This window comes from Narcine bancroftii, chromosome 1, assembly GCF_036971445.1.
Source record: "Narcine bancroftii isolate sNarBan1 chromosome 1, sNarBan1.hap1, whole genome shotgun sequence".
In the NCBI taxonomy this organism is placed as follows: Eukaryota; Metazoa; Chordata; class Chondrichthyes; order Torpediniformes; family Narcinidae; genus Narcine; species Narcine bancroftii.
The window spans coordinates 380,063,170-380,088,478 of NC_091469.1; the positions used below are offsets into that span (position 1 = coordinate 380,063,170).

A 25,309-nucleotide genomic window follows, 5' to 3' on the forward strand; every position below is an offset into this window, starting at 1 on the left:
GAATTATTTTCCAGAACTCGATAGACTCAGGATCAGTACCTATGGATTGGAGGGTAGCTAATATTACCCCACTATTTAAAAAGGGGGGTAGAGAAAAAGCGGGGAATTATCAGCCTGTGAGCCTTACAACAGTGTTGGGCAAAAATATGGAATCCACTATTAAGGATGTAATAGCGGAGCATATGACTAGCAGAGAAGGGATCGGACGGAGTCAACATGGATTTACAAAAGGTAAATCGTGCTTGACAAATCTATTGGAATTCTTTGAGATGGTGACAGGTAAAATAGATGGGGGAGAGCCAGTGGATGTGGTGTACCTGGACTTCCAAAAGGCCTTCGATAAGGTCCCGCATAAAAGACTGGCTTCCAAAATCAAGGCTCATGGGATTGAGGGCAAAGTATTGATGTGGATTGAGAACTGGCTGGCAGGTAGAAGACAGAGAGTTGGGATAAATGGCTCATTTTCTGAGTGGCAGGCGGTGACCAGTGGGGTGCCACAGGGATCTGTACTGGGACCCCAGCTGTTCACAATTCACATTAATGATCTGGATGAGGGGATTGGATGTAATATCTCCAGATTTGCAGATGATACTAAGGTAGGAGGGGTTGTGTGCACGGAAGAGGGGGTCAGGAAGCTCCAGTGTGATTTGGATAAATTGAGGGACTGGGCAGATACATGGCAAATGCACTACAATGTGGATAAATGTGAGGTTATCCACTTTGGTAATACAAACTGGAGGGCAGATTACTATTTGAATGGCAATAGATTAAGAGATGGGGAAGTGCAGAGAGACCTAGGGGTACTTGTACACCAGTCTCTGAAGGCAAGCATGCAGGCAGAGCAGGCGGTTAAAAAGGCAAATGGTATGTTGGCCTTCATATCAAGAGGGTTTGAGTATAGGAACAAGGATACCTTACTGCAGCTGTACAGGGCCTTGGTGAGACCACACCTGGAGTATTGTGTGCAGTTTTGGTCACCTTATCTAAGGAAGGATGTTCTTGCAATGGAGGGAGTACAGAGGCGATTCACCAGGCTGATACCTGGAATGGCAGGAATGACTTATGAGGAAAGATTGCACAAATTTGGATTGTACTCACTGGAGTTTGGAAGATTGAGAGGGGATCTCATAGGAGATCTGGTAGGACTGGACAGAATGGATGCAGATGGGATGTTTCCAATGATGGGAAAATCCAGAACCCGGGGCCATGGTTTGAGGATAATAGGGAAACCATTTAGGACCGAGATGAGGAGGAATTTCTTTACCCAGAGGGTGGTGAATCTGTGGAATTCATTGCCACAGAGGGCAGTAGAGGCAGGTTCATTAAATATATTTAAGAGGGAATTAGATATATTTCTTCAGTATAAGGGTATTAAAGGTTACGGAAAGAAGGCGGGGACGGGGTACTGAACTTTAAGATCAGCCATGATCTCGTTGAATGGCAGAACAGGCTCGAAGGGTCGAATGACCTACTCCTGCTCCTATCTTCTATGTTTCTATGCGAGCCGCAGTTTGGCCACTCCTGGTATATTTTAATAATGATAAACTTCATATTAAAAGTTGCTATCTTTTTCTGTGGTAGTAATTTGAAAAAGATTTAATTTTAAATATATTAGGGTGAGACTAATTGTGCTAACACCGGCATTGGTCCCAAAAGACTGTATGCTGCAAAATGTAACCAGTGTTTGGTCACACTACAGCACCAAATTACATTAGAAAACATACTCATTGCAGAAGCATAAAAGTTTAAACAAAAAGGAATTGTGTGGTTGGTGTAGATTGTACAGAGTCATCAAGGTTAAACGAATGGGGTCAATGAGTTATTAAGTGATTTATGTTATTAGAAGTGGATCATATTTTTGTACAACAATCTCCCTGTAACAATTATAAAGCCTTTAGTGCAAAATAGTCTTGATACTTTTGTTTCCAGAAAGAAAATGTAAGCAACTGTTTATTTTGTACACTCTGCATAATTACAGGGGTGAACAGCCTTGCCCATTCACTGAGTGCCAACCAACAAATTTCTAGCTCCCTCACACATCTTGACCTCTCAGGGAACTTTTTCCGTGGAGATGACTTATCGGTACGTTGAACTTTATTAACATTTTTTTCATGATTGAGGTGTGGGTGTTGCTGCCATGCTCAGAATTTATTTCCCATCCATTGTTGTCCTGGAAAGATTGTAGTAGCTGCCTTCCTGGACCACTGCAATCCATTGAACTGTTGCTGGATGGGGAATGCCAAGACTTTGACCCACTGACAAGAAATGGTCATTGATGCATATGCAAGTCATGATGGCGTGCAACTTGGAAGGAGCTTGAAGGTGGTATTTTCCTGCAGCATTTGGTTGGTGATGTTCACAAGGTAAGTGGAGCTGACCAATTGACTGATTTGCCTGTTATGTTTTAATGAAAATTTTCTTATTGGCTCATTGGTTCAAATATTTTCATCTACTACTTTCATGTATAATGCAATGATTAATGTGTAATAGGTTTCTGTAGATCGGCACAACACCAAAGCTGAAGTGCATGTACTGTAGTATACTGTACTTCATCCTACAAAACCAAAATTTCATGGTGTGTTATTTTTCAACATAATGAATGTTAAGGATGTATTGATATATGCTTTTATAATGTAGTGACAATGCAATCCGCTGCTGTTGTTAGGAATGTAAATCTAAATGAACCTGGCATTCGGGAATCTAGAGAAGTATACTAGGGAGACATGAGATCTGGGCACCCTTATCAGTTTTCATTAAGGGTTTTTTTTTGGTTTTATAGTTTCTGTAGTTTTTTTTTAAAGTAGTTCTAATAGTTTTTTTCTCTCTTTACTATATATCAATCAACATATTTGTAAACAATATAATATTGTGCGTATCATATGATAATTATGCATTGATTTAAATAAAATATTCAAAAATAGAATAATACAGAGAGGCTTCAAAGACTAAACCCTTTGGTTGGAGTTATGGATCTTTTATATTGCTGAGTGCTTACAACAGACCTCCAATTAAGAAGGTAGACAGGTTTCAGTGGCGCTGAAGTGGAGCTTTAAGTTTGTAAGTGTAGATATGGCCATCAGCTTGTCTTGGTCCAACCATGAAAGTACACCAGCTTTCTCATAAACCTGAGGAAATCTGGCAAGTTCCCAGTGTCCCTTATTAATTGAATTAGATCCACAGGAGAAAGAATCCTATCTGAATGCTTTTGGTCATGGTTAAAGTTGCATGTTATTTTATTAGCTGTATTACACAGGGAAGTACACAACAGCACAGCCTAAATCCTAGCATGAAAAGTGCTGTGACCCAGCTTTGGTGGCAGCAGTGAATGGGCAGTGATAATACCGTATGCTTCATACTTCTACTGGTCCACAATCATTGTGTGTTTGCAGGGAATGGAGACATTTTCCTCTGCACTCTATGTAGGGGAAATGTTGCATGTATGAAAGGGGGAAACTGAAGTATGTAATCATTTATGCCACAAGTGTACCTTTTGGGCCTTTAAAGGGGCAGCTTAAACCAAGTTTTTATTTTCTACTCTTTCAATGATGTCTCAGAGCAGTGCTGTTGATTTTTGACACAAATATTCCTTAACTGTGTCAGTGAGTTAAATAATAAACTCATGGTGTGTATCAATTTTGTTTAGCCCTGTCTACCTAACTGTGGGATTGTTACTAGTACACTTGAAAGGGAGAAGTGGATGAAAATCAGCTTGAGGATGATAAAGTACAGTTTTGCTGTTTAAGGAATCACCACTATTATTGTTGGTATCAATCCATGGTACATTCGGTACCATTTTACCTTAAACATTGAAATCACCACAAAACGAATGGGTGTGATCTTGCTGAACCCCATGGCTTTGTTTTACTCCTTTATAATCTCCATGGACACACTAATCTTTAGTGATCCCATGGGATTTCCTGGACCTTGTAATGATAGTGATCATGGTTGCAAGGCAACTAGCAATGCCTTACTGTTTGATTATACTTGGTTGCCACCAGGGGCTGGCACAGAGCAGGAGACACACAGTATGCAGATCTGTAATGGAGACTTGGAGCCTCATGGCCTGCCTCTTGTGCTGTTCATATCAACTTTAAAGTAAAGAACCTTTTCCTTCATCCATGTGTTGTCTAAGAACTCACACATAAGAATACAAGATGAAACATGGTGTCATAAGTGAGAAGAAGGAAATTAGAAGGAAATACTTTAAAAGGTAAAATCTAAAGTCAATGACTGATCAGTGAAGAAAAGCTCACACAGTGAAAAATGGAAGGATTACATCCACCAGTGAAACTTCAGCTGACAGGTAATGTGGCTAAAATTTGGAGCAGATTTAAACAGCATTTTGGATTGTATTTAGTGGCAGTCGGAGCTGATGAGAAAAACGATAAAGTGAAAGCATCAGTTTTCATGGGTGATGAAGCCCTGGTGGTGTATAATATCTTCACATTTTCTGCTGAAGTAAACAAAATAAAATTGAAAAAAATAATGGAACAGTTTGAGGCATACTGCATACCTAAAGGTAATGTGACGTTTGAGAGGCACTGATTTTTCATGTGTACAGAAAACGGAAGAAAATATTGATCAGTATGTAACTGGACTGACTGACTTGTTGATAAAAGACAGACTTGTGTGTGGTATTCCTGAACCTGGGAAAAAGAGTCTTTGTTGTGGAAAGCGAAGGAGAGACAGTCTATGATGAACTCATGAAAGAGTACAGTGACCCAATTCAGGGTCTAGGCTGCCTTCCAGGAGAACACACAATCAGAGTGGATAAACGTGTGCCACCGATAATACATCCATGCAGAAAAGTTCCATTTGTGCTTCAAAAGCAACTAAAAGCAGAGTTAGTCAGGATGAAAAGCCTGAACATGATTCTGAAGATATATAAGCCAATGGAGTGGGTGAGTTCACTCGTCATTGTGGACAAAAAGAATGGAAAGCTTAGAATTTTCCTGGATCGAAGAGATCTCAACAGAACAATAAAGAGAGAATGCTTTAAGCTTCCAACACATGAAGAAGTCATGTCACAGTTTGCAAATGCAAAGTTTTTCAGCAAGTTAGATGCATCATCAGGATTTTGACAGTTGAATTAGATAAAGCAAGTTCAATAGTCCATTTGGCAGATGCAGATTCCTAAAGTGACCATTCAGAATTGCCTCTTCTCCTGAAATGTATCATAAAACTATCCATATGGTCTATGAGCACCTGGACGGAGTTGCTACCTCAATGGATGATATCATAGTATGGGGAACCATGATAATGGAGCATGATGAGAGACTGAGGAAAGTGCTGGAAGCAACAAGGAAAGCAAACCTGAAGCTGAATAGAGAGAAATGCCAGCTCTGGGTGACAGAACTAACATTTATAGGAGATATTATTGGCAGTGAGGGCATCAGATCAGATCCCAGAAAGGTATCCACCATTGGGAACATGCCAAGACAACAATACAAAAAGGACGAACAGAGGTTTAATGGAATGGTCAACTATATGGGTAAATTCATATCCAATCTCTCAGAAAAGATGGCTCCAATGAGAAGATTAACAGAAAAGAACATTGAATGGGAGTAGAATCATGTGCATGAAAAGCCATGGAGCGAACTAAAGAAACTGCTCACAGACGAACCAGTTCTGAGGTTTTACGACCCAGCTAGACCCATCAAGATGTCATCAGATGCATCACATAGTGGGCTCGGTGCAGTTCTTCTGCAAAAATATGATGACTGGCAACCCATTGCGTATGCATCACGCTCAATGATAGATATGGAGATGCTCAAATTGAAAAGGAGCTGCTCAGCATTACATACGCCTGTGAAAGATTTCATCAGTTTGTGTCAGGACAAGCAATCAGTATAGAGACTGACCATAAGCCCTTAATTGCATTGTTCCAAAAGCCAATAAATGAATGTCCACTTAGAATATAAAGAATGATGATTAGGCTGCAACCCTATACACTGAATGTGCCGTACACTCCAGGTAAGCTAATGTACACAGCAGACACCCTGTCTAGAGCTTTTGACACGAGAGAGCCCATAAACACCAAAATGGATGAAGACGTGAATGCCTTTGTGGACATGATTACAAGTGCACTGCCCATATCAGATGCAAAAATGGAGCTCATAAAGACAGAGACAAACCAAGATGAAACACTGAGACAATTGAGAAAAAACAACTTGGATGGATGGTCCAACATGAAGCAGGACTGCTCACTTGACATTTCAGAGTACTGGAACTGCAGAGCGGAACTAACAGTGATTGAAGACATCATCTACAAAGGAAGTAAAATCCTTATCCAAAAGAGTCTGAGAAAAGAGATGCTAAAAAGGATTCATGGAGGACATCTCGGAATCGAAAAGTGTAAGAAAAGAGCACGAGAGGTGATGTACTGGCCAAGAATCAACAATTATATAACAACTGAAGTGTCAAACTATATAACAGCTGGAAATATCAAGCAAGCAATCCTGCAGAACCACTAAAGCCACACCCAGCACCATACAGACCTTACCAGAAGGTAGGCACTGACCTATTCGAATGTCAAGGGAAAGACTATCTGGTAGTCACAGACTATCTGTGTAAACTGAACATCATCACTGCAGATGCTGTAATAGCAGGTATGAAAACCATATTCTCCAGACGTGGTGTGGCAAGCGAGGTTTTCACAGACAATGGACCCAGTTTTGTAATTTAAAGTTTCAACAGTTTGCCAAAGAGTGGACTTTGTACACACCATGTCAAGTCCTCATTTTCCACAGTCCAATGGTCTAGTGGAAAAATCAGTACAGGCAGTGAAAAGACTGATGAACAAGGTAAAAAAAAGACAGTGGAACGGACTTCTAACAGAGTATGCTAGTATGCCACACAATGCCACTCGAGTGTGGTATGTTACCAGCACAACTCCTTTTGGGACGTAGGCTAAGATCTAACCTACCCATTCAGGAGAAACTCCTAAAAACAAAAGAGGGGTAGAAAGTGAGGAAGTTCAAAGAACAACCAAAAGAAAAGCAAAAGTATTACTTTGACAGAGGAACAAAAACCTCTGGAACTCTACACTGGTGACTAAGTAAGGCTTAGACAAAACAAATTTATGGACTTTGAATGGAACTGTTCCAAGTGAAGTCCAACCAAGATCATACACCATTCAGGCAGATGAAGGTGCTGTTCTGCGAAGAAATCGTCGAGACCTTCAAATGGAACCAGCCACAATAGAAGGAAAGATAAATACAGTTGAACAACCTGAAAGCACATCTGAGAAGACATCATCTGAGGCAACAAGTCAGATTCAAGGACAATCAATCAGAAGATCTTCAAGACACGTGAATCCTCCTAAGAGACTCATTGAGCAAATTTAAAGACTCCTGTTATAGAATGAAGTAGTGCTATCTTATTTGCTCTTCAAGTTTTAGTGTATGTAAATATGAACACACAAAACAAGATTAAAAAATGTTAACAATGTTGATAATAATGAAAATGCAAGTTCTTGGTGTTAAAGTTAAAATTACAGAGTTATACAAAGAAAACTTGTTAGTTAAAAGTAAGCTACTTTTGTTTTAAGAAAGGGAGGTGAAATGATAATGATCGTGGTTGCAAGGCAACTAGCAATGCCTTACTGCTTGATTAAACTTGGCTGCCAGCAGGGGTTGACACACAGCAGGAGACACACAGTATGTAAGATCTGTAATGGAGATTTGCAGCCTCATGGCATGTCTCATGTGCTGTTTAGATCAACTTTAAAGTAAATAACCTTTTCCTTCATCCATGTGTTGTCTTAAGAACTCACACATACAAATACAAGATGAAACAGACCCTATCTCCAAATGCTCTGGTCTTTGAACTGAATCTAGACTTCTGATAATGAAATATTTTAAAAAATAGAAATAGATTTAAATAATTAAAAATAAATTATTAGGGGCATTTTTTTAAATATAAAACTGTTAAATTAAATGATAATAAAAGGAGGAGAAATACTGCTGCCTGGACTTCACTTTTCAGTCCAGGTCCGTGACATTCAAATGAATAGGATGGCATTATTATGTGCTGGCCATGGTTAGTATGAGAATGAGGGACCAAATACAAAGTGTACCAACTCCTCAACAGATCCCGTGCTGATGAGCTTCCATGCTGAGCACATCAGTGTAATTATCAGAAGTGTCTTGAATCGCAAAGCGCACATCTCCAATAGGTGTTGAGTTAAACAGAGAATAGACTTTCAAATTATTTTCAAGAAATGTCACTAATTTTCTTTCACCATTAATGACCGGTGAAGTCTGCAGTTTTGGATGGTCACAGACTAATTGATGGACCATTGTGATATGGATGTTAATTCCTAAAAACAGCAAGACATCAGGTGTGGAAAAGAAAATATGGGGCACAAATCTGTTTTAAAAATGATCCAGAAAACATGAAGCCAAGAGTCAGCGGTGGCTGTAAGAGATGATGTCCACGCAAGAACTGGAAGATGCTGTCTATCTGCCTATGATGTCTCGTACTGATTAGTTGTGTGGAGGGTGATGAAGGAACAGAACTTGGAAGATAGCTTCACCAACACTTTTTGAATGATCGAGTGAAGATGTTTTGAAACTTGCAGCTTGGATCCAAATAGCGTTTTAAGAGGAAAGTAGAATGTCTGAAACCAAAGTCAAAATGCAGCATCAAACATTCTTCTGCATTGTAAAAGCATTTTGTGTGACTTTTCCCAGGAATTTAAACAACAGCCCGATTGTGGAACACAATTCAGGTATTTACAGTGCAGTACTTGTGGTATGCACTGTGACATGTGACATCCTTGCACAGGTCATACCCGAGTGCAGGGCCCTGCATATCTTGCATACCAGCTGAGGCCTCTGCTCCAGAACAATGTAGCTGACCAGCCTGGCCGATTCTGTGACCACAGTGTCTGCTGTGTCCATTCTTCATATTTCCACTTGCCCCTTAATTCATTGCAGGTATCTTAACCCACACCACAGAATTTTTTGGATCTTGGCCCATCATAACTTCCCAAGCCACCCTGTCCCTATCCAGCCCGTGATTTAAAGATCACCAGCATCTATGGTTATCCATCCCCCAAGGACCACAATCAGACAAAGTAATTGCACAGATTCACAGGAACATGTACCTACTTACTCTGCTCTTTGTTGGTGAAGACATATTTCCCATTGTAGGAGCATAAGAAAGAGAAAGGAAATAGGGTTTATAATGCGAGAATTTAATTTTGTTATCCTCTGGAAGCCTGGAACAATTGGAACATTGAAAGCAATTAATTTTCAAAATACATTCCTCTCTGTTTTAGAATAGTCAGCTTTAAAATGAAATGGGAGAATAGTCTATGCCAACTACTGCTGTTTTAAAAGGAAAAAAGACACAGAATAATTTAAATGGGATGAACATTTTGGGATATAATCTTCCATTAGAAAATATATTTTGTTTGCTTTTAAAAATTTAAATGAGTAGAGACGAGAAAGAAGTAGTTAGCAATATATTAACAGTCAAAGGGCAAACTAGACTGAAGTGCTTTTGACGTCCTTGGGCTTAGCTTGATTACTTATATTAGGTAAAATCTCCCTTCACATGTTAATTACATATAGTAATCCATTTGATACGGCAGTAAGTGGGCTACTGAGCACTGGTGGTTGGGATACTGTAGTAGTAATCTCCCTTCACATGTTAATTACATATAGTAATCCATTTGATACGGCAGTAAGTGGGCTAGTGAGCACTGGTGGTTGGGATACTGTAGTAGTAATCTCCCTTCACATGTTAATTACATATAGTAATCCATTTGATACGGCAGTAAGTGGGCTACTGAGCACTGGTGGTTGGGATACTGTAGTAGTAATCTCCCTTCACATGTTAATTACATATTGTAGTCCATTTGATACGGCAGTAAGTGGGCTACTGAGCACTGGTGGTTGGGATACTGTAGTAGTAATCTCCCTTCACATGTTAATTACATATAGTAGTCCATTTGATACGGCAGTAAGTGGGCTAGTGAGCACTGGTGGTTGGGATACTGTAGTAGTAATCTCCCTTCACATGTTAATTACATATAGTAGTCCATTTGATACGGCAGTAAGTGGGCTACTGAGCACTGGTGGTTGGGATACTGTAGTAGTAATCTCCCTTCACATGTTAATTACATATTGTAGTCCATTTGATACGGCAGTAAGTGGGCTACTGAGCACTGGTGGTTGGGATACTGTAGTAGTAATCTCCCTTCACATGTTAATTACATATAGTAGTCCATTTGATACGGCAGTAAGTGGGCTAGTGAGCACTGGTGGTTGGGATACTGTAGTAGTAATCTCCCTTCACATGTTAATTACATATAGTAGTCCATTTGATACGGCAGTAAGTGGGCTACTGAGCACTGGTGGTTGGGATACTGTAGTAGTAATCTCCCTTCACATGTTAATTACATATAGTAGTCCATTTGATACGGCATTAAGTGGGCTACTGAGCACTGGTGGTTGGGATACTGTAGTAGTAATCTCCCTTCACATGTTAATTACATATAGTAGTCCATTTGATACGGCAGTAAGTGGGCTACTGAGCACTGGTGGTTGGGATACTGTAGTAGTAATCTCCCTTCACATGTTAATTACATATAGTAGTCCATTTGATACGGCAGTAAGTGGGCTACTGAGCACTGGTGGTTGGGATACTGTAGTAGTAATCTCCCTTCACATGTTAATTACATATAGTAGTCCATTTGATACGGCAGTAAGTGGGCTACTGAGCACTGGTGGTTGGGATACTGTAGTAGTAATCTCCCTTCACATGTTAATTACATATAGTAGTCCATTTGATACGGCAGTAAGTGGGCTACTGAGCACTGGTGGTTGGGATACTGTAGTAGTAATCTCCCTTCACATGTTAATTACATATAGTAGTCCATTTGATACGGCAGTAAGTGGGCTACTGAGCACTGGTGGTTGGGATACTGTAGTAGTAATCTCCCTTCACATGTTAATTACATATAGTAGTCCATTTGATACGGCAGTAAGTGGGCTACTGAGCACTGGTGGTTGGGATACTGTTGTCCTGTTGCAAATGAGCAATAATTGACATTTTGATGATTGCAGGTGGTAATGATGTGAGACAGGATAATTTGATCTCTGATGGTAAATCAAATTACATGGGCATGGTTATCTCAGGCCTCTACTGCATTTCAATGTTTGTTTGAGAGACCTCTGTTTGGTGTTGTGGGATCAGAAAAATCCTGTCTGAAGATCTACTCAAATGACTCAGAATTCCTCCAACCATCAGTCTACTACTAATGGGAATGGGTCCTCGAAGTCACTGTTACAGATTTTAACATCTGAAACCATGTTTTATATTCAGATGTTACCATTGAGAGCAATTAGGGCTGGAAATGCTTAAGATACACAAATAAAATTTATAACTATCAAGAATTGCATAATTGAAAGTGTTTATTCTAAAAGTCTGATGCAGTGTGGAGCAATGATTATTATTATTTATGTAAATGATCGTATGAAATTTAGCTGAATAACCAAAATTTGCATGAAGAGGATTCTTTCAGCCTCTAAACCTGTTGGATTTCTTAGGATGAGGAGGAAGTCAGGACACTTTCCAGCTCAGAGATAATAAAGGGTCATGAACGAGAGTGGTCATTGATCATGTCACATTGTGGAACTTAATGGTTTCAAGGTGATCAAAGTTCCTCGACAATTGTTGGGACATAAAGATTTTCCATTGTGCACTTTTGGCAGAGCTCAGTTTTAAAAAGTGGAATTCTTATTTTCCCATCTTCACTGCCTTCCCCCACCACTATATCTCTAATTTCCTCCAGCCTTATAACCTTCCCCAGTCGAACCTCTTGAAAAATTCAGATCTCATTCACTCCACCATAAGTAGCCATGCCCCCAGATACCATATGCTGTGCTCTGGTTATCATTGCAGTTAATTCTTCTTCCTTTACAACTTAAAACTCTTCAACCAGACTTCTGACGTATTGTCCACTTTTGTGGCCTGTGATCAGCTTTCGAGGCCCGATTTCTTTCAACAACCTTGAGGTGCTTTTTTTTCATGAGAAGTGCTGTGTAAATCATGCAGTGTTAACAGTTGATTGTTTACTTCACTGACGTGGCATTGCTTCCTGCAGTGTGGGCTCATCTCTTACATTGACCTTTCCTAAATACCAATGATTGTTAGACGCAATCCTTTTAAGCACTTAGGATTCAAGTTAAGAGCCAGAAATAAAATTGATCTTTTGCATTTTGATGCTTGAGTAAAATATTCAAGTCTTTAATTCAGTTTTATTTTGTTTGTCCTTTTTGCAGAACCTGTGCAATTTCCTGGCTCAGCCAAATTCAATTGCTCACCTTGATTTGTCAAACACTGACAGTGCATTAGATCTGGTATGTACATGTGTTTCATATGGTTGGTACTTATATATTTTGAAAGGAATTATATGGATTTTGCACTCAATGACTAAGCAACTGGTGATGCTTCCAAGCAACCTGCCTATCAGGATGAAGCAGGATACAGGGTGGATATCTCAATCTTTGACCTGATATGCAGTTTCCCACCATCTATTGAGAATATGTCAAGCTTTCAATTATATCGTCCTGGTAGTTGATTGACTGAAGAGTTTTTACATCAGGATATTTTTCTTTATGTAATTCTGAGTGATTTTCTGCACAGGTAAGAGGTTTATTGGGACCAGAGAAATTGTTCCATCGTCAAATGTCATTAAAGGCAAATTAATACTGTTACGAGCCCAGAGGACCCCAAAACCCAGCAGCAATAGATATTCACCAAGACAAATGGTTACTTAAACAAAAGTTGCTTTTAATTATTCTTAAACATGAAAATAGAATCACACTTTAACTTGTCACTATTGATGTATTTAACATGCACATGTGTATGTAATGTGTGTATAAGTTCAGAAAAGTTCTTTGGTTCACAGTCCAATCTCACTTCTCATTCCTCCACTGGTTGCAGGCAATTCTTGTACTGTGCACAGAATTTAACATTTATAAAATTCACCAGGCTTTGGTGCCGCTCAGGAAGGTTCTTGGCAGTTTTCAGAGAGAGATTTGTTATTCCTTTTTAATCAGCCACTTCAGTATCTTGCTGACAAAACTTACCCCTTCAGGGTTCTCCAGATGATAACCTCTTTCTTTCAGGTCACCACAGAATTCCTTTTTGTTTCTCTTATTCCAAGTGAAACATTAAACAGCCAGTCCTCTCCTCTTTCATGAACCACAAGGGCTTTGACCAGGCCATCTTCCAAATGGGGCTTTCCACAAGCTTGCCAGCTTGTCCTGTTCTTGTCCCAGCTGCTTCTGCTGGCTGTAACACTGTAGAAGTCTGTCTGTCTGTCTGTCTGTCTGTCTGTCTCTCTCTCTCTCTCTCTCTCTTTCTCTGAGAGAAAGCCTGTTTTACTCTCTGCTTGCAAAACCGTATGACCCTCTTAGAACAGCAAGTTGTCTTCCAGACAATCTGTGGCTCCAACAAGATCTTTCATCTGTTGCCTTTTGTAAACAACAATCCATTAGTGAAGTCTCTTGAGCACTCTTCAAAGCTCTTGCAAAAGCTGTGGAGTGGATATGTCTAGCATTAGCAGAGCTCCAGTATTTCAAATAAGGTCTGTTTTAAAGTGTTTGTAAGTAACCTACTCTAACAAACCTTTCCCAATTTATCTCACAAAAACATATCTATATACTCTGTCACAATACTTTGTCTACAATGTTTAATGTTTTTCAATTTTTTTTTCAGCAAGATATCAAAAGTTGCAATTTATGTCTCTTTTTTTTGTGTTGATTCCATCTCTGAAAATTGACAAAATGCACCTGTGGAGAGAGGATGTTCCCAACAAGTTTTCTAGATTTAGCTGCACATTTGCATACAGGAGAGGTTTTTGTCAGTTTTACAAGTACGAAAGCCAAAAACAAAAGTATTGCCTTTGTTGCAGTGGCAAATTATGGGCAAACAAGTTTTTATTTTAATTACTGATGGGATGTGGATGATGCTGAACTGAGGGGGCATCTGAGAGTCAACTACATTGGTGAGATTGGAGTCTCATTATTAAGGCCAGTCTGGGGAAGGGGAGCAAATTCCCACCTCTGGGATTTTAGAGCAATTTTTTCAGTTTATGATTACCTTCATTATTGCTGTTAACTTGTCGGGTTTAAATTGGTCAGCTTCCATTGTGAGATTCAAACTTGTGTCTCTTGATCAGCAGTGCAGAATTCTGACTGCTTGCCCAATAGGTTAACCACGCCCAATAACTTAACCAATGAACCATTGTATTTATTACCTACAACCATATGCTGTCATTTTACGTGAATGGAGAACTTCAATTATTCATATAGTGTGGTGAAGGACTAAAGGAACTATAATTTGTTCCAAATTTGAAAGATCTTTTTAAAATAAATTCCAGTCCCAATTTTTCTCTCAAAAAGGCCCTCAATTGAAAATAACAAAATAATGTGTTAAAAGGTATACCATATTTAACCATTAATTGATCAAAAGATATCAATCTTTTATTGTAATAACAATACCCCAGATTAGAAATTCCCTTATAATACCATATATTTAAAAAAGGGTTATCTTTTGAAAAAAATCAACAAAGAATTAATTACTGGTGTTTTTAATGAAAGAGTATATCTCTCAATTTCTAATTTAACTTTATTCCATTCTTTCTTTGGCTTGGCTTCGCGGACGAAGATTTATGGAGGGGGTAAAAGTCCACGTCAGCTGCAGGCTCCATTGTGGCTGACAAGTCCGATGCGGGACAGGCAGACACGGTTGCAGCGGTTGCAGGGGAAAATTGGTTGGTTGGGGTTGGGTGTTGGGTTTTTCCTGCTTTGTCTTTTGTCAGTGAGGTGGGCTCTGCGGTCTTCTTCAAGGAGGTTGCTGCCCGCCGAACTGTGAGGCGCCAAGATGCACGGTTTGAGGCGATATCAGCCCACTGGCGGTAGTCAATGTGGCAGGCACCAAGAGATTTCTTTAGGCAGTCCTTGTACCTCTTCTTTGGTGCACCTCTGTCACGGTGGCCAGTGGAGAGCTCGCCATATAACATGATCTTGGGAAGGCGATGGTCCTCCATTCTGGAGACATGACCCACCCAGCGCAGCTGGATCTTCAGCAGCGTGGACTTGATGCTGTCGGCCTCTGCCATCTCAAGTACTTCGATGTTAGGGATAAAGTCGCTCCAATGAATTTTGAGGATGGAGCGGAGACAACTCTGGTGGAAGCGTTCTAGGAGCCGTAGGTGATGCCGGTAGAGGACCCATGATTCGGAGCCGAACAGGAGGTTTTTCAGTTGGTTGTTTTTCCAGACTCTTTTGTGTAGTCTTCCAAAGGCGCTATTTGCCTTGGAGAGTCTGTTGTCTATCTCATTGTCGATCCTTGCATCTGATGAAATGGTGCAGCCTAGATAGGTAAACTGGTTGACCGTTTTGAGTTTTGTGTGACCAACAAGGTCGGGTCAGATACAGCAATGAGCTCTCTGAACCCTTCTCCATTAACAATGGCGTCAAGCAAGGCTGTGTTCTCGCACCAACCCTCTTTTCAATCTTCTTCAGCATGATGCTGAACCAAGCCATGAAAGACCTCAACAATGAAGACGCTGTTTACATCCGGTACCGCACGGATGGCAGTCTCTTCAATCTGAGGCGCCTGCAAGCTCACACCAAGACACAAGAGAAACTTGTCCGTGAACTACTCTTTGCAGACGATGCCGCTTTAGTTGCCCATTCAGAGCCAGCTCTTCAGCGCTTGACGTCCTGTTTTGCGGAAACTGCCAAAATGTTTGGCCTGGAAGTCAGCCTGAAGAAAATGGAGGTTATTCCAAATAGTCAACAAATATTCTAATATCAGAGCTTCCTTAACTATTACATTGGATTTTAAATCCCATTTGTAAATAAACTCATCTGGTTTAACTTCTATCTCATTTAGTTCAATATCCACCCATGATGGTTTAATTTTACCAAACATAAAGACTAAAAATCTTAATTGTGCTGCTCTATAATAATTTATAAATTGGGAAGTTGTAATCCTCCCTGTTCACATTACCATGTTAATTTTTCTAATGACTTTCTTACCATCTTCCCTTTCCAAAGAAATTTCCTAACTTGTTTATTTAAATCCTGAAAAAAATTGAGGTAGAGATATAGGTAAAGTTTGAAATAAATACTGAAGTTGTGGGAAAACATTCATTTTAATACAATTAACTCTCCCAATTATCATAATTGGTAAACTAACCCATTTTTAAAAATATTCCTCTATCTTTTTAAGTAATGGAATATAATTTAATTTATATAAATTTTTCAAAATAGTATCAATACGTATACCTAAATATTTAATCTTATCTGTCCATTAAAAATGAACCTCTTATCTACATTGTGAATAATCTCCTCCTACAAGTTTCATTACTTCATTTTTATCTCAATTTATCTTCTATCCCAATATTTTCCCATAGTTAATAAATGTCTATAAAGTCTTGGTAATGATATTTGTGCTTGAGTTAAATAAACTAATACATCATCAGCAAATAAACTAATTTATGTTGTACCTGATTTATCTCAAATCCCTTCAATTGTTGATCATCTCTAATTTTTTGTGCAAATGGTTCAATAGTTAAAGCAAACACCCCTGGCCTACTAAATCTCTTTAATTTAAAAGGTTGAGATATCTGTCCATTAGTAATCACTTTAGATTTAGGACTTTGATACAAGGCATTAATCCAATTTATAAAATTAATACCAAAACCAAATTTACTTAACACCTTAAATAAAAGATCCCACTCTAACCTATCAAAAACTTTTTCAGCATCTAAAGCTACAATAAGAATCAGATCTTTTTTCTGAGCTAAATGAATTATACTTAAAAACTTTATATTCTCCGAAGTTTGCCTATTTTAAACAAAACCCGTCTGATCTATATTAAATCAGGAAGATATTCATTAATCCTATTCACCAAGGGGTTCTGTTTTTAACTGTATATTTTCTTCTTGCATTTAACTTCCCAGAATTTAACACCTCATATTTGACTGGATTAAACTCCATCTGCCAATTCTCTGCCCAAACTTTCATCTGATCTGTATCCTTTGACAAACTTCACTATCAGCAATTCTATGAATTTTTGTGTCATCAGAAAACTTGCTCATCAAAACATTTACAAACTCATCCAATTCGTTCATGTATATTACAAACAACAGAGGTCCATCTATTAATCCTTGCAGAGCACCCTTCTCAGTGACCTCTAGTCAGAATAGCAGCCCTCCACCACTGTCCTCTGCTTTGTTCAGGTGTTTTTGTGCCAGGCCTCCACTTCAAGGCCAGCTTCAAATGCGGATAAAAATTTTAAATTACCTGTTTATGGAGCAGCCCTAAAAGGATGATCCAGCGCTGGATTTATGCAGAGCAGCGTCTTGGTGCATCATCTGGATCCACTGTAAGCAGGGTGACTGTTGCCATTGTGCCGTCCGTCATAAATACATGGCAGATCAATGGCTGTCTTCCCTACCCATAATCCCCCATGCAGCTGGAATCGCTCTGTGCTTCCCAGAACAGTTCCAGCTATGTGGGGGATAATGGGTAGGGTTGACACCCATTGCTCTGCTGCACTGAGGTGTGGCCCCGAAGGCCAAAGTGGCCCAGTGAGATGCCAGAGGCTTGAGCAGCTCACCCCGGCTGCTATTGTCTGATGGCCCCCACTGGCTGTCCGTGCCCTGAAGGCCCCTGCCTTGAGAGATTCATGAAGGGAGAGGGGTGAGTGAGTGTGTGTGTGTGAGAGAGAGAAGTGAATTGGGTTGCAAGCTGACGGCATCATCGCAATGTCATCAGCTCTCCCCTAGTCATCCGCTTGCAGCGTATGTACCTTTATGTGGAGAGGTGGAGTGTACTGCTACCCCTCTAGCATTACCTTGGAGAGGGATTGGAGTCACTGCCTTGCAGCCACTCACGGACCATTTATGAAGGTAAGTTTTCCAACGTGAGGGCAGAGAATCTCTGCCTTGGTGTTCGGAATTTTTGCTTTATAAAAGGGCCTTTTGACCAAGACAAGTTTGAATCCAAGCTAGCAGTCATTGTGGATCCCATGTGACTTAATCCTCTGGATCACCCAGCCATGAATGACCTTGTCAAATACTTTATTAAAGTCTTTGTTCACAACATCCACTGCTTCACCTTCATCTGTCAGTTTTGTCACTTCCTCATGTTTATGAGATGTAACTTCTCCCACACAAAGCCATTCCTAATAAGTCCATGTTTTTCCAAATGCAAGTGAATCCAGATCCTTAAGAGTCTTCAATAATTTCCTATGAGTGATGGAAGCCCACTGGTCCATATTATCCTGACTTCATTTTGTAAACAAAGGTACAACAACAGCTATTCTTAAGTTTTCTAGAGCTCACCTGTGACTAGAGAGGACACAAAGATCTTAATCAAGGCACCAGAAAAGCACCTTGCATCCTTTTGTCTTCAGGGCTAGATCCAAAAATGCCCCATGGACTTGTTCCCCTTGTGGTGAGCTGAGGTAGCAGCAAGCAAGCACAAACTCAAATGACTGTACAACAGGCTTTTACAAAATACTGGAGAAAGTCAGCAGGTCATGTATTGTCCATAAAGGTATATAATTAACCTTTTGGCATGAGCCCTTCTGCAAGGTATGAGCAAAAAGTAGACAGGAGCATTCAGTATTGTAGCAAGTTCTTTCCTATTTTCTGATAAATATGGAATGCTTTATTGTGCTAATTACTTTCTATGCACGGATAAAATGGGACAGATTCAGATTCTTACCATGAGATCACCTTGAACAAAAATCCATCTCAAACTTCCCTTTAAAGACAGATAGATGTGATTTCCAGATCCTTGCAAAATTAATACATTTTTAATCCTCCATCTGTGAGGAAGAGCCTAGATTATGACCATTAAAATGCTGCTTTCTAGCATCAACTTTAGCTTGAGCTGTGTAAAACTTTCTCCAGACTTCAACTTTGTGTGTGTATATGTGTTTGTGTGTGCATGTGCGCCCACCTTTCACTGCCTCTATCTTTTTTCAAAAATATATGTATTGAACATCAAAAACAACTTTGTACTCATTATACAGATATAATTGTACTCCTACTTTCTCTTAAAACAGGAAAACTAACATACATACACCCTCGATACATGCCAGGACATCCCACTCTCTGACCACCTTGGCACCTTTACTGACAGTATCTTCAGTATATTACCGATTGTACTGGTACAACCATCTCACCATTAGTCTTTTACTCCATAAGGACTCTTAATTCAGAGAAATAATGCATAAAGGGTTGCTATTTATGGACAAATTTTCCAGTGGACCCTTTAAATGTGAATTTGATTTTCTCCAGTTTAATAAAGAAACTGATATCTTTAATCTATTGTGTAGTAGAGGGACTCGTATCAGACTTCCAGTGTTACGAGATTGGGATGTAAATGCTATCATGTATTTCTGCAGGGATTCAAGGATATAGAGGATAAATGCAATCGGTGTAATGGCTCCCTCTGCTATCTAAGTTACATGTTTATCAATGCCTCAAAATAAGAGGGTTCTGGAGTGGAGTCTTTAGCCAAAATATTTAAAGTCAATTTGCAATCCTGCACGTTGTCTGAAATATTTGGAGCCTCCATATCTTTGCTCTGAATTTTAAATCCACAGGAAATAGACACTGTTGGCACCATATCCCGTTAGTACGCTTGGATAGCAAAAATATACAAATCTCAAATTTAGTATTATTAATGGAGCACCTGCTTTTTGTGGGAGAGTGCCCGACACTTCCACAACACTCAGCACGAACAGATAGTTGCTGAGTTCTCCCCAGGATCCATAGTCTGGATTCTCCAACCACAGAAAATTCTCTAGACTTACTATGAATTTATTTCCATAAATCTCTGTCAAATTGATCTTCAGCCACTTACATTCTGGCAAGTGCATGCCTGATTAATGTAATCTCTCCTTGTGAAACATTGGTAATATTCTGTTGGATGTGTACTGCTCGTCTCCCACAATTTCCCCTGCTCAATGGTGGCTGATGAGACCGTGTATGAATAGAAAGAGCCCCCCATCCCCACCAACATATGAGGCTGGTTGGTGGGTGGTAAGTGAGATGGTCCATTGCCTGCACATAACAACTGAGAAAGCTTTGAGCACATCCTAGTGTCTCTCCCTCTCTCTGCCTGGTCATCTCTTCCCATGAGAGCTTGACATAAATTGACTACTTCAAGAGACTGGTGTCAGGCTTGTAAATGAAGAGGTCTGCCTAATGTAGCTGACTGAGTATGGCTAAGGCTTCAGTGTGAGAATACTGGCCAGGGAGAGGGAACTGTATTGTTTTGCAGGTCTTTCAAATAAATTTGGAGGTTTTTGAAGAGAAATTATTACCTTGATTTTCCTATCGATAGTTCAGGTTTAAAGCCATAAAAGAGAGCAATGATCAGGGATAGTCCAAGAATTTTTTCCAGCTTCAAATATCCTTTTACTTAATTAACTGAAGGTTGTGCTCACCTGTCCACTACATGATGAATTTCATTATTTCTCTCTGCATTTACCGAGAGGTAGCTTCTGAGATGAGGGTGTTCATGTTTTCCAGTATTTTGCCTTCAGGGTCGGCGTCAGAACAAGTCTAATCGGGAGGGGGAGTGGGGAGGTGCAATCTGACATTCTGAAACTTGCTCAACGTGGGGTGGAGGGGTGGTTGGTGGTGGTGCCTCCCTACCTACCACGAATATCCTCCATGCACCGCCACTGTCACATTTCCCCCTCCAATGTGCTGCTTATATCGTGTGGAAACTAGTGATGCTAGCACTGCAGGTGGGGGGGGAGGGGTGGTCATAATACCTAATTTGGGGATGCAACGGCCACGAGCAGGTGTGGGGCATTCACAATACTTCCTTGCTACCGGCCCTGTTTGCCTTGAATGTTTGTAGAAGGTACAGCTTTAGAAAGGACCCCCTCCTTAAGGGTGTTTAACCAGAGGCCCATACTTTTGTGTACTTAAGAAAATATGGGAATACAAATACATATACACCGCTGATTAATGATTTACCCCAACAGAGCTTGGTTCAGTAATTCCCTGGCTGAAAGTGGCATCACAGCTAAATAGAGTTGAGAAGAGAGCTTTAGGTACATTGGTCTCCATAAATTGTTGAGAATCAGAGCTGGGATTTTATAGCAAAGTTGAAAAGACATTGGTGAGGCCAAATTTGGAGTATCTATGGACAAGATATCAATAAATTTGGAAGAGTGCGGAATAGATCTACTAGGATACTGTCGGGAATTGAGGAACTGAGTTTAAAGGGAAATGTAAAAGAGGTTAGGAGTTTATTCCCTAGAACATAGAAGAATAAGGTGATATTTGATAGAAGTAAGCAAAATTATGATGGGTATAGAGTAAATGCAAGTAGGCTCTTTCCTCTGAGGTTAGGTGTGAAACGAACAAGAGGACATGGGTTAAGGGTGAAAGGGGAGAATTTTAGAGGGAACATTAGGGAGCATTTCTTCACACAGAGAGTGGTGGGAGTGTGGAACAAGCTGCCAGCTGAAGTGGTGAATTACAGGCTCAATTTTAATATTTAAGAAAAATTTGGATAGGTACATGGATGGGAGGGATATGGAAGGATATAGAATAGGTCCAGGTCAATGAAACAAAGCAGAATAATAGTAGAGCACAGATTAGAAGGGCTGAAGGGCCTGTTTTCTGGGCTGTAATGTTCTATGGTTTGAAAAGAGTCATAGCTTTAACACCCTTTCTGCAATGATTGTTCTGTTTCTCCACACTGTTAAGAACCCTGCCATTAACCATATACTCTGCCTTCAAGTTTGACCTTCCAAAATGCATCACTTCTCACTGATCTAGATTGAGTTCCATCTGCCACTTTTCCGCTCAATTCTGCATCCTGTCTATAATCCCGTTGTAACTACGGCAACCATCTACACTATATAGAATTCCTTCAACCTTTGTGTCATCTGCAAACTTACTGATCCTTCCCTCTACTTCATCCAGGTCATTTGTTAAAAATCACAAAGAGCTGGGGACACAGAAAAGATCCCTAAGTCACTCCACTCGTCATTCTCCTCCAGCCAGAATACATTCCATCCACTGGTATCATCCGCTTTCTGCAGGCAAGCCAATTCTGAATCCACACAGCCAAGGTCCATGGATGCCATGCCTCGTGACTTACTGAAAGAGTCTCCCATAGGGGACTTTGTCAAATGCCTCACTAAAATCTATATACATCACATCTACTGTCCTACTTTCATCAAATTCTTTTGTTTCTTCTTCAAAATATTTGATTAGGCCCATGAAGCTTGGCCTCTGTGTACCCATAATCACAGGTCGTGTCAGCACATTGCATCTCAGCTACTGACTGTGTAGTCTTTGTTCTGGGGTGCAGTAGCCATAGCTTGCACAGGTTCTAGGTTTGGGGCTATACTTGCTGTATAAGACCACTTAAAGTCTAACACTTATTGCTGACCAGTGGAGAGATGCTGCTAGGCTCATTTAATATACAATCAACACTCACTCACTCACGCTCACTCTCCCGGCCGCCCACCCATCCGAGCTCATGATGCCCGACTGCAGACTTTCACCTAGGCCTCGGTTGCCCGCCCATCAGAACTCCTGATGCCTCGACCATGGACGCTCACATCAGCCGCCCACCCATCTGAGCTCCCGACGCCCTGACTGCAGACTTGCTACCTAGTCCGAGCCACCCCACGCCCATCCAAGCTTCCAAAACCCCAGACTCGGACTTGTCACCCAGCCACACCCACCCATCTGAGTTACCCATGCCCCAAATGCAGACCTACCACCCAGACCCAGCCTCCTGCCCATCTGAGCACCCGAACATGGATTCTCACCTCGACCCAGACTGCCCACCTGCCCATCTGAGTTTCTGACACCTCAAACAATGCAGGTAATTACCACGGGCAAAAATAGTATGCGTGTAATAGTCAAACCCTAAATTTAACTGGCTGTTTAAAGCCTGTACAGAGCTGACAGCAGTTGAACTGGGTAGATGGACCCCGCGGGAGAGTGCTGTGACTTCGCTGTTGAGGTTCGGGTTTTATTCTTGGCGTATAAGACAACCCTGGTTTTGGGGTGACATTTGTAATGTTCAAGGACCATCATAAACACCAGCATATACGGTAAGCTACAAGGAAAGAACAGTATTCCCTGGAGTGTAGAAGAATGAGAGGAGATTTGATAGAGGAATACAAAATTATAATGGGTATAGATGGAGTAAATGAAAGCAGGCTTTATCCACTGAAGTTGGGAGAGATAAAAACTAGAGGACATAAAGGATGTAAGAAGAAAAATTTAAAGGGATCAATAAGGGGAACATTTTCACGCAGAGTGTGGAATGAGCTGCCAGCTGAATTGGTAACTACAGGCTCAATTTTGACTTTTAAGAACAATTTGAATAGTGAGAGGGATATGGAGAGTTCTCTGGGTGAAGGTCAGTACAATAACTCAAAGGGCCAAAGGACCTGTTTCTGTGCTGTAGTGTTCTACCTCGAACAGAGAATGTAGAACATTACTGTACAGTACAGGCCCTTCAGCCCATGATATCATGCTGACCAATAGCAACCTACTCAACAAACTAAACCTTCTCTACATTACATCCATAATATTTTTTTTGTACCCTTGTGCCTGTCTAAGAGTCTTTTAAATGAAACATTGTATCAGCCTCTACCAACTTCCCTTGCTTTAAGCAAATGTCCTCTGGTATTTTCTACTGTCACTGTGGGGGGAAAAAGGTAGTGGCTGTCCACCCTATATATGCCTTTCATAATCTTGCAGACCTCCATTAAGTTACCTCCAAAGAGAACAGCCTGAGCACTGTTAACCTTGCCTCAAAAGAAACATTCTCCAATCCAGGCAGCATTCTCTTAAATTTCCTGTGCACCCTCTTCATAGCTTTAACACCCTTTCTGCAATGATTGTTCTGTTTCTCCACACTGTTAAGAACCCTGCCATTAACCATATACTCTGCCTTCAAGTTTGACCTTCCAAAATGCATCACTTCTCACTGATCTAGATTGAGTTCCATCTGCCACTTTTCCGCTCAATTCTGCATCCTGTCTATAATCCCGTTGTAACTACGGCAACCATCTACACTATATAGAATTCCTTCAACCTTTGTGTCATCTGCAAACTTACTGATCCTTCCCTCTACTTCATCCAGGTCATTTGTTAAAAATCACAAAGAGCAGGGGACACAGAAAAGATCCCTAAGTCACTCCACTCGTCATTCTCCTCCAGCCAGAATACATTCCATCCACTGGTATCATCCGCTTTCTGCAGGCAAGCCAATTCTGAATCCACACAGCCAAGGTCCATGGATGCCATGCCTCGTGACTTACTGAAAGAGTCTCCCATAGGGGACTTTGTCAAATGCCTCACTAAAATCTATATACATCACATCTACTGTCCTACTTTCATCAAATTCTTTTGTTTCTTCTTCAAAATATTTGATTAGGCCCATGAGGCATGGCCTACCCCTCAGAAAACCATGCTGACTATACCAGAGAAGACTATATTTCTCTAAATGCTCATAAATCATGTCCCTAAGATTCCTCTCCAATGGTTAGTTCACCACTGACAAGACTCAATGGTCTATAATTTCAAGGATTCTCCCTATTACCTTTTTTAAAACAGGGAAGTACATTTGCTAATCCTCTATCCCTGCAGCTCACCTCTTCTCCTCCCTTCCCTTCCAAGCCACAAGACCAGACTCCATGCCAGAGATCTGACCGTCGTGTCTTGCCCCTGGTAGGCCGTTCCCATCAACAGTATTCAAAATGGTGTAGGTGTTATTGGATGGCCACAGGCATGCCCTGCAATGAATGCTTGTTCCCTTTCCCTCTCATGACTATCGCCCAGCTACCTTCCTCCTGCCTCCTCAGTTTGATTCCATCACTGTGGTTCTTTGCATCGCCTCCACTCCCTTGAGAAGACTGGAGATGAGAGGCCACATTGCAGCCCAACAATATTGGTAATACCTGTTAGTAACACAGTCTTGATGGGTTCCATTCTAGAGTTGATTATCATGGAGCAATCAGAAGATGGAGATGATGCTCTCTGCGCAGCCAAATTTGAGGAGGTTCCACTTTTCTCGCAGTTGATGGCTTTCTAATTGGCTTAACTTTCTTTATCCTTGGCAGTAGTTATAGTTCATGTCGAGGTTAACAATAGAAAACAATACTGCATGTTTTGAGTAACCAATGGTCCAGCCCCCATGCACCAGTGCTGTGCAACATTTGCTTACTTATTTGGGGCTGGAGCTTGAAGCATTTTTTTTCGACTTAAATGTCAACA

At 40.6% G+C, this 25,309-nt stretch overlaps 1 protein-coding gene across 8 annotated transcripts in view; it reads left to right on the plus strand.

Annotated features, from left to right (window-relative positions):
• Window positions 1-25,309, plus strand: part of LOC138751311 (F-actin-uncapping protein LRRC16A-like) — a 378,511-nt gene that overhangs the window by 183,833 nt on the left and 169,369 nt on the right. For all 8 annotated transcript variants that reach the window (XM_069913446.1, XM_069913453.1, XM_069913448.1 and 5 more), the window contains 2 exons: window positions 1,979-2,082; window positions 12,294-12,371. In XM_069913446.1, coding sequence (XP_069769547.1) covers window positions 1,979-2,082; window positions 12,294-12,371 — 182 coding nt within the window. The remainder of the gene's footprint in view (window positions 1-1,978; window positions 2,083-12,293; window positions 12,372-25,309) is intronic.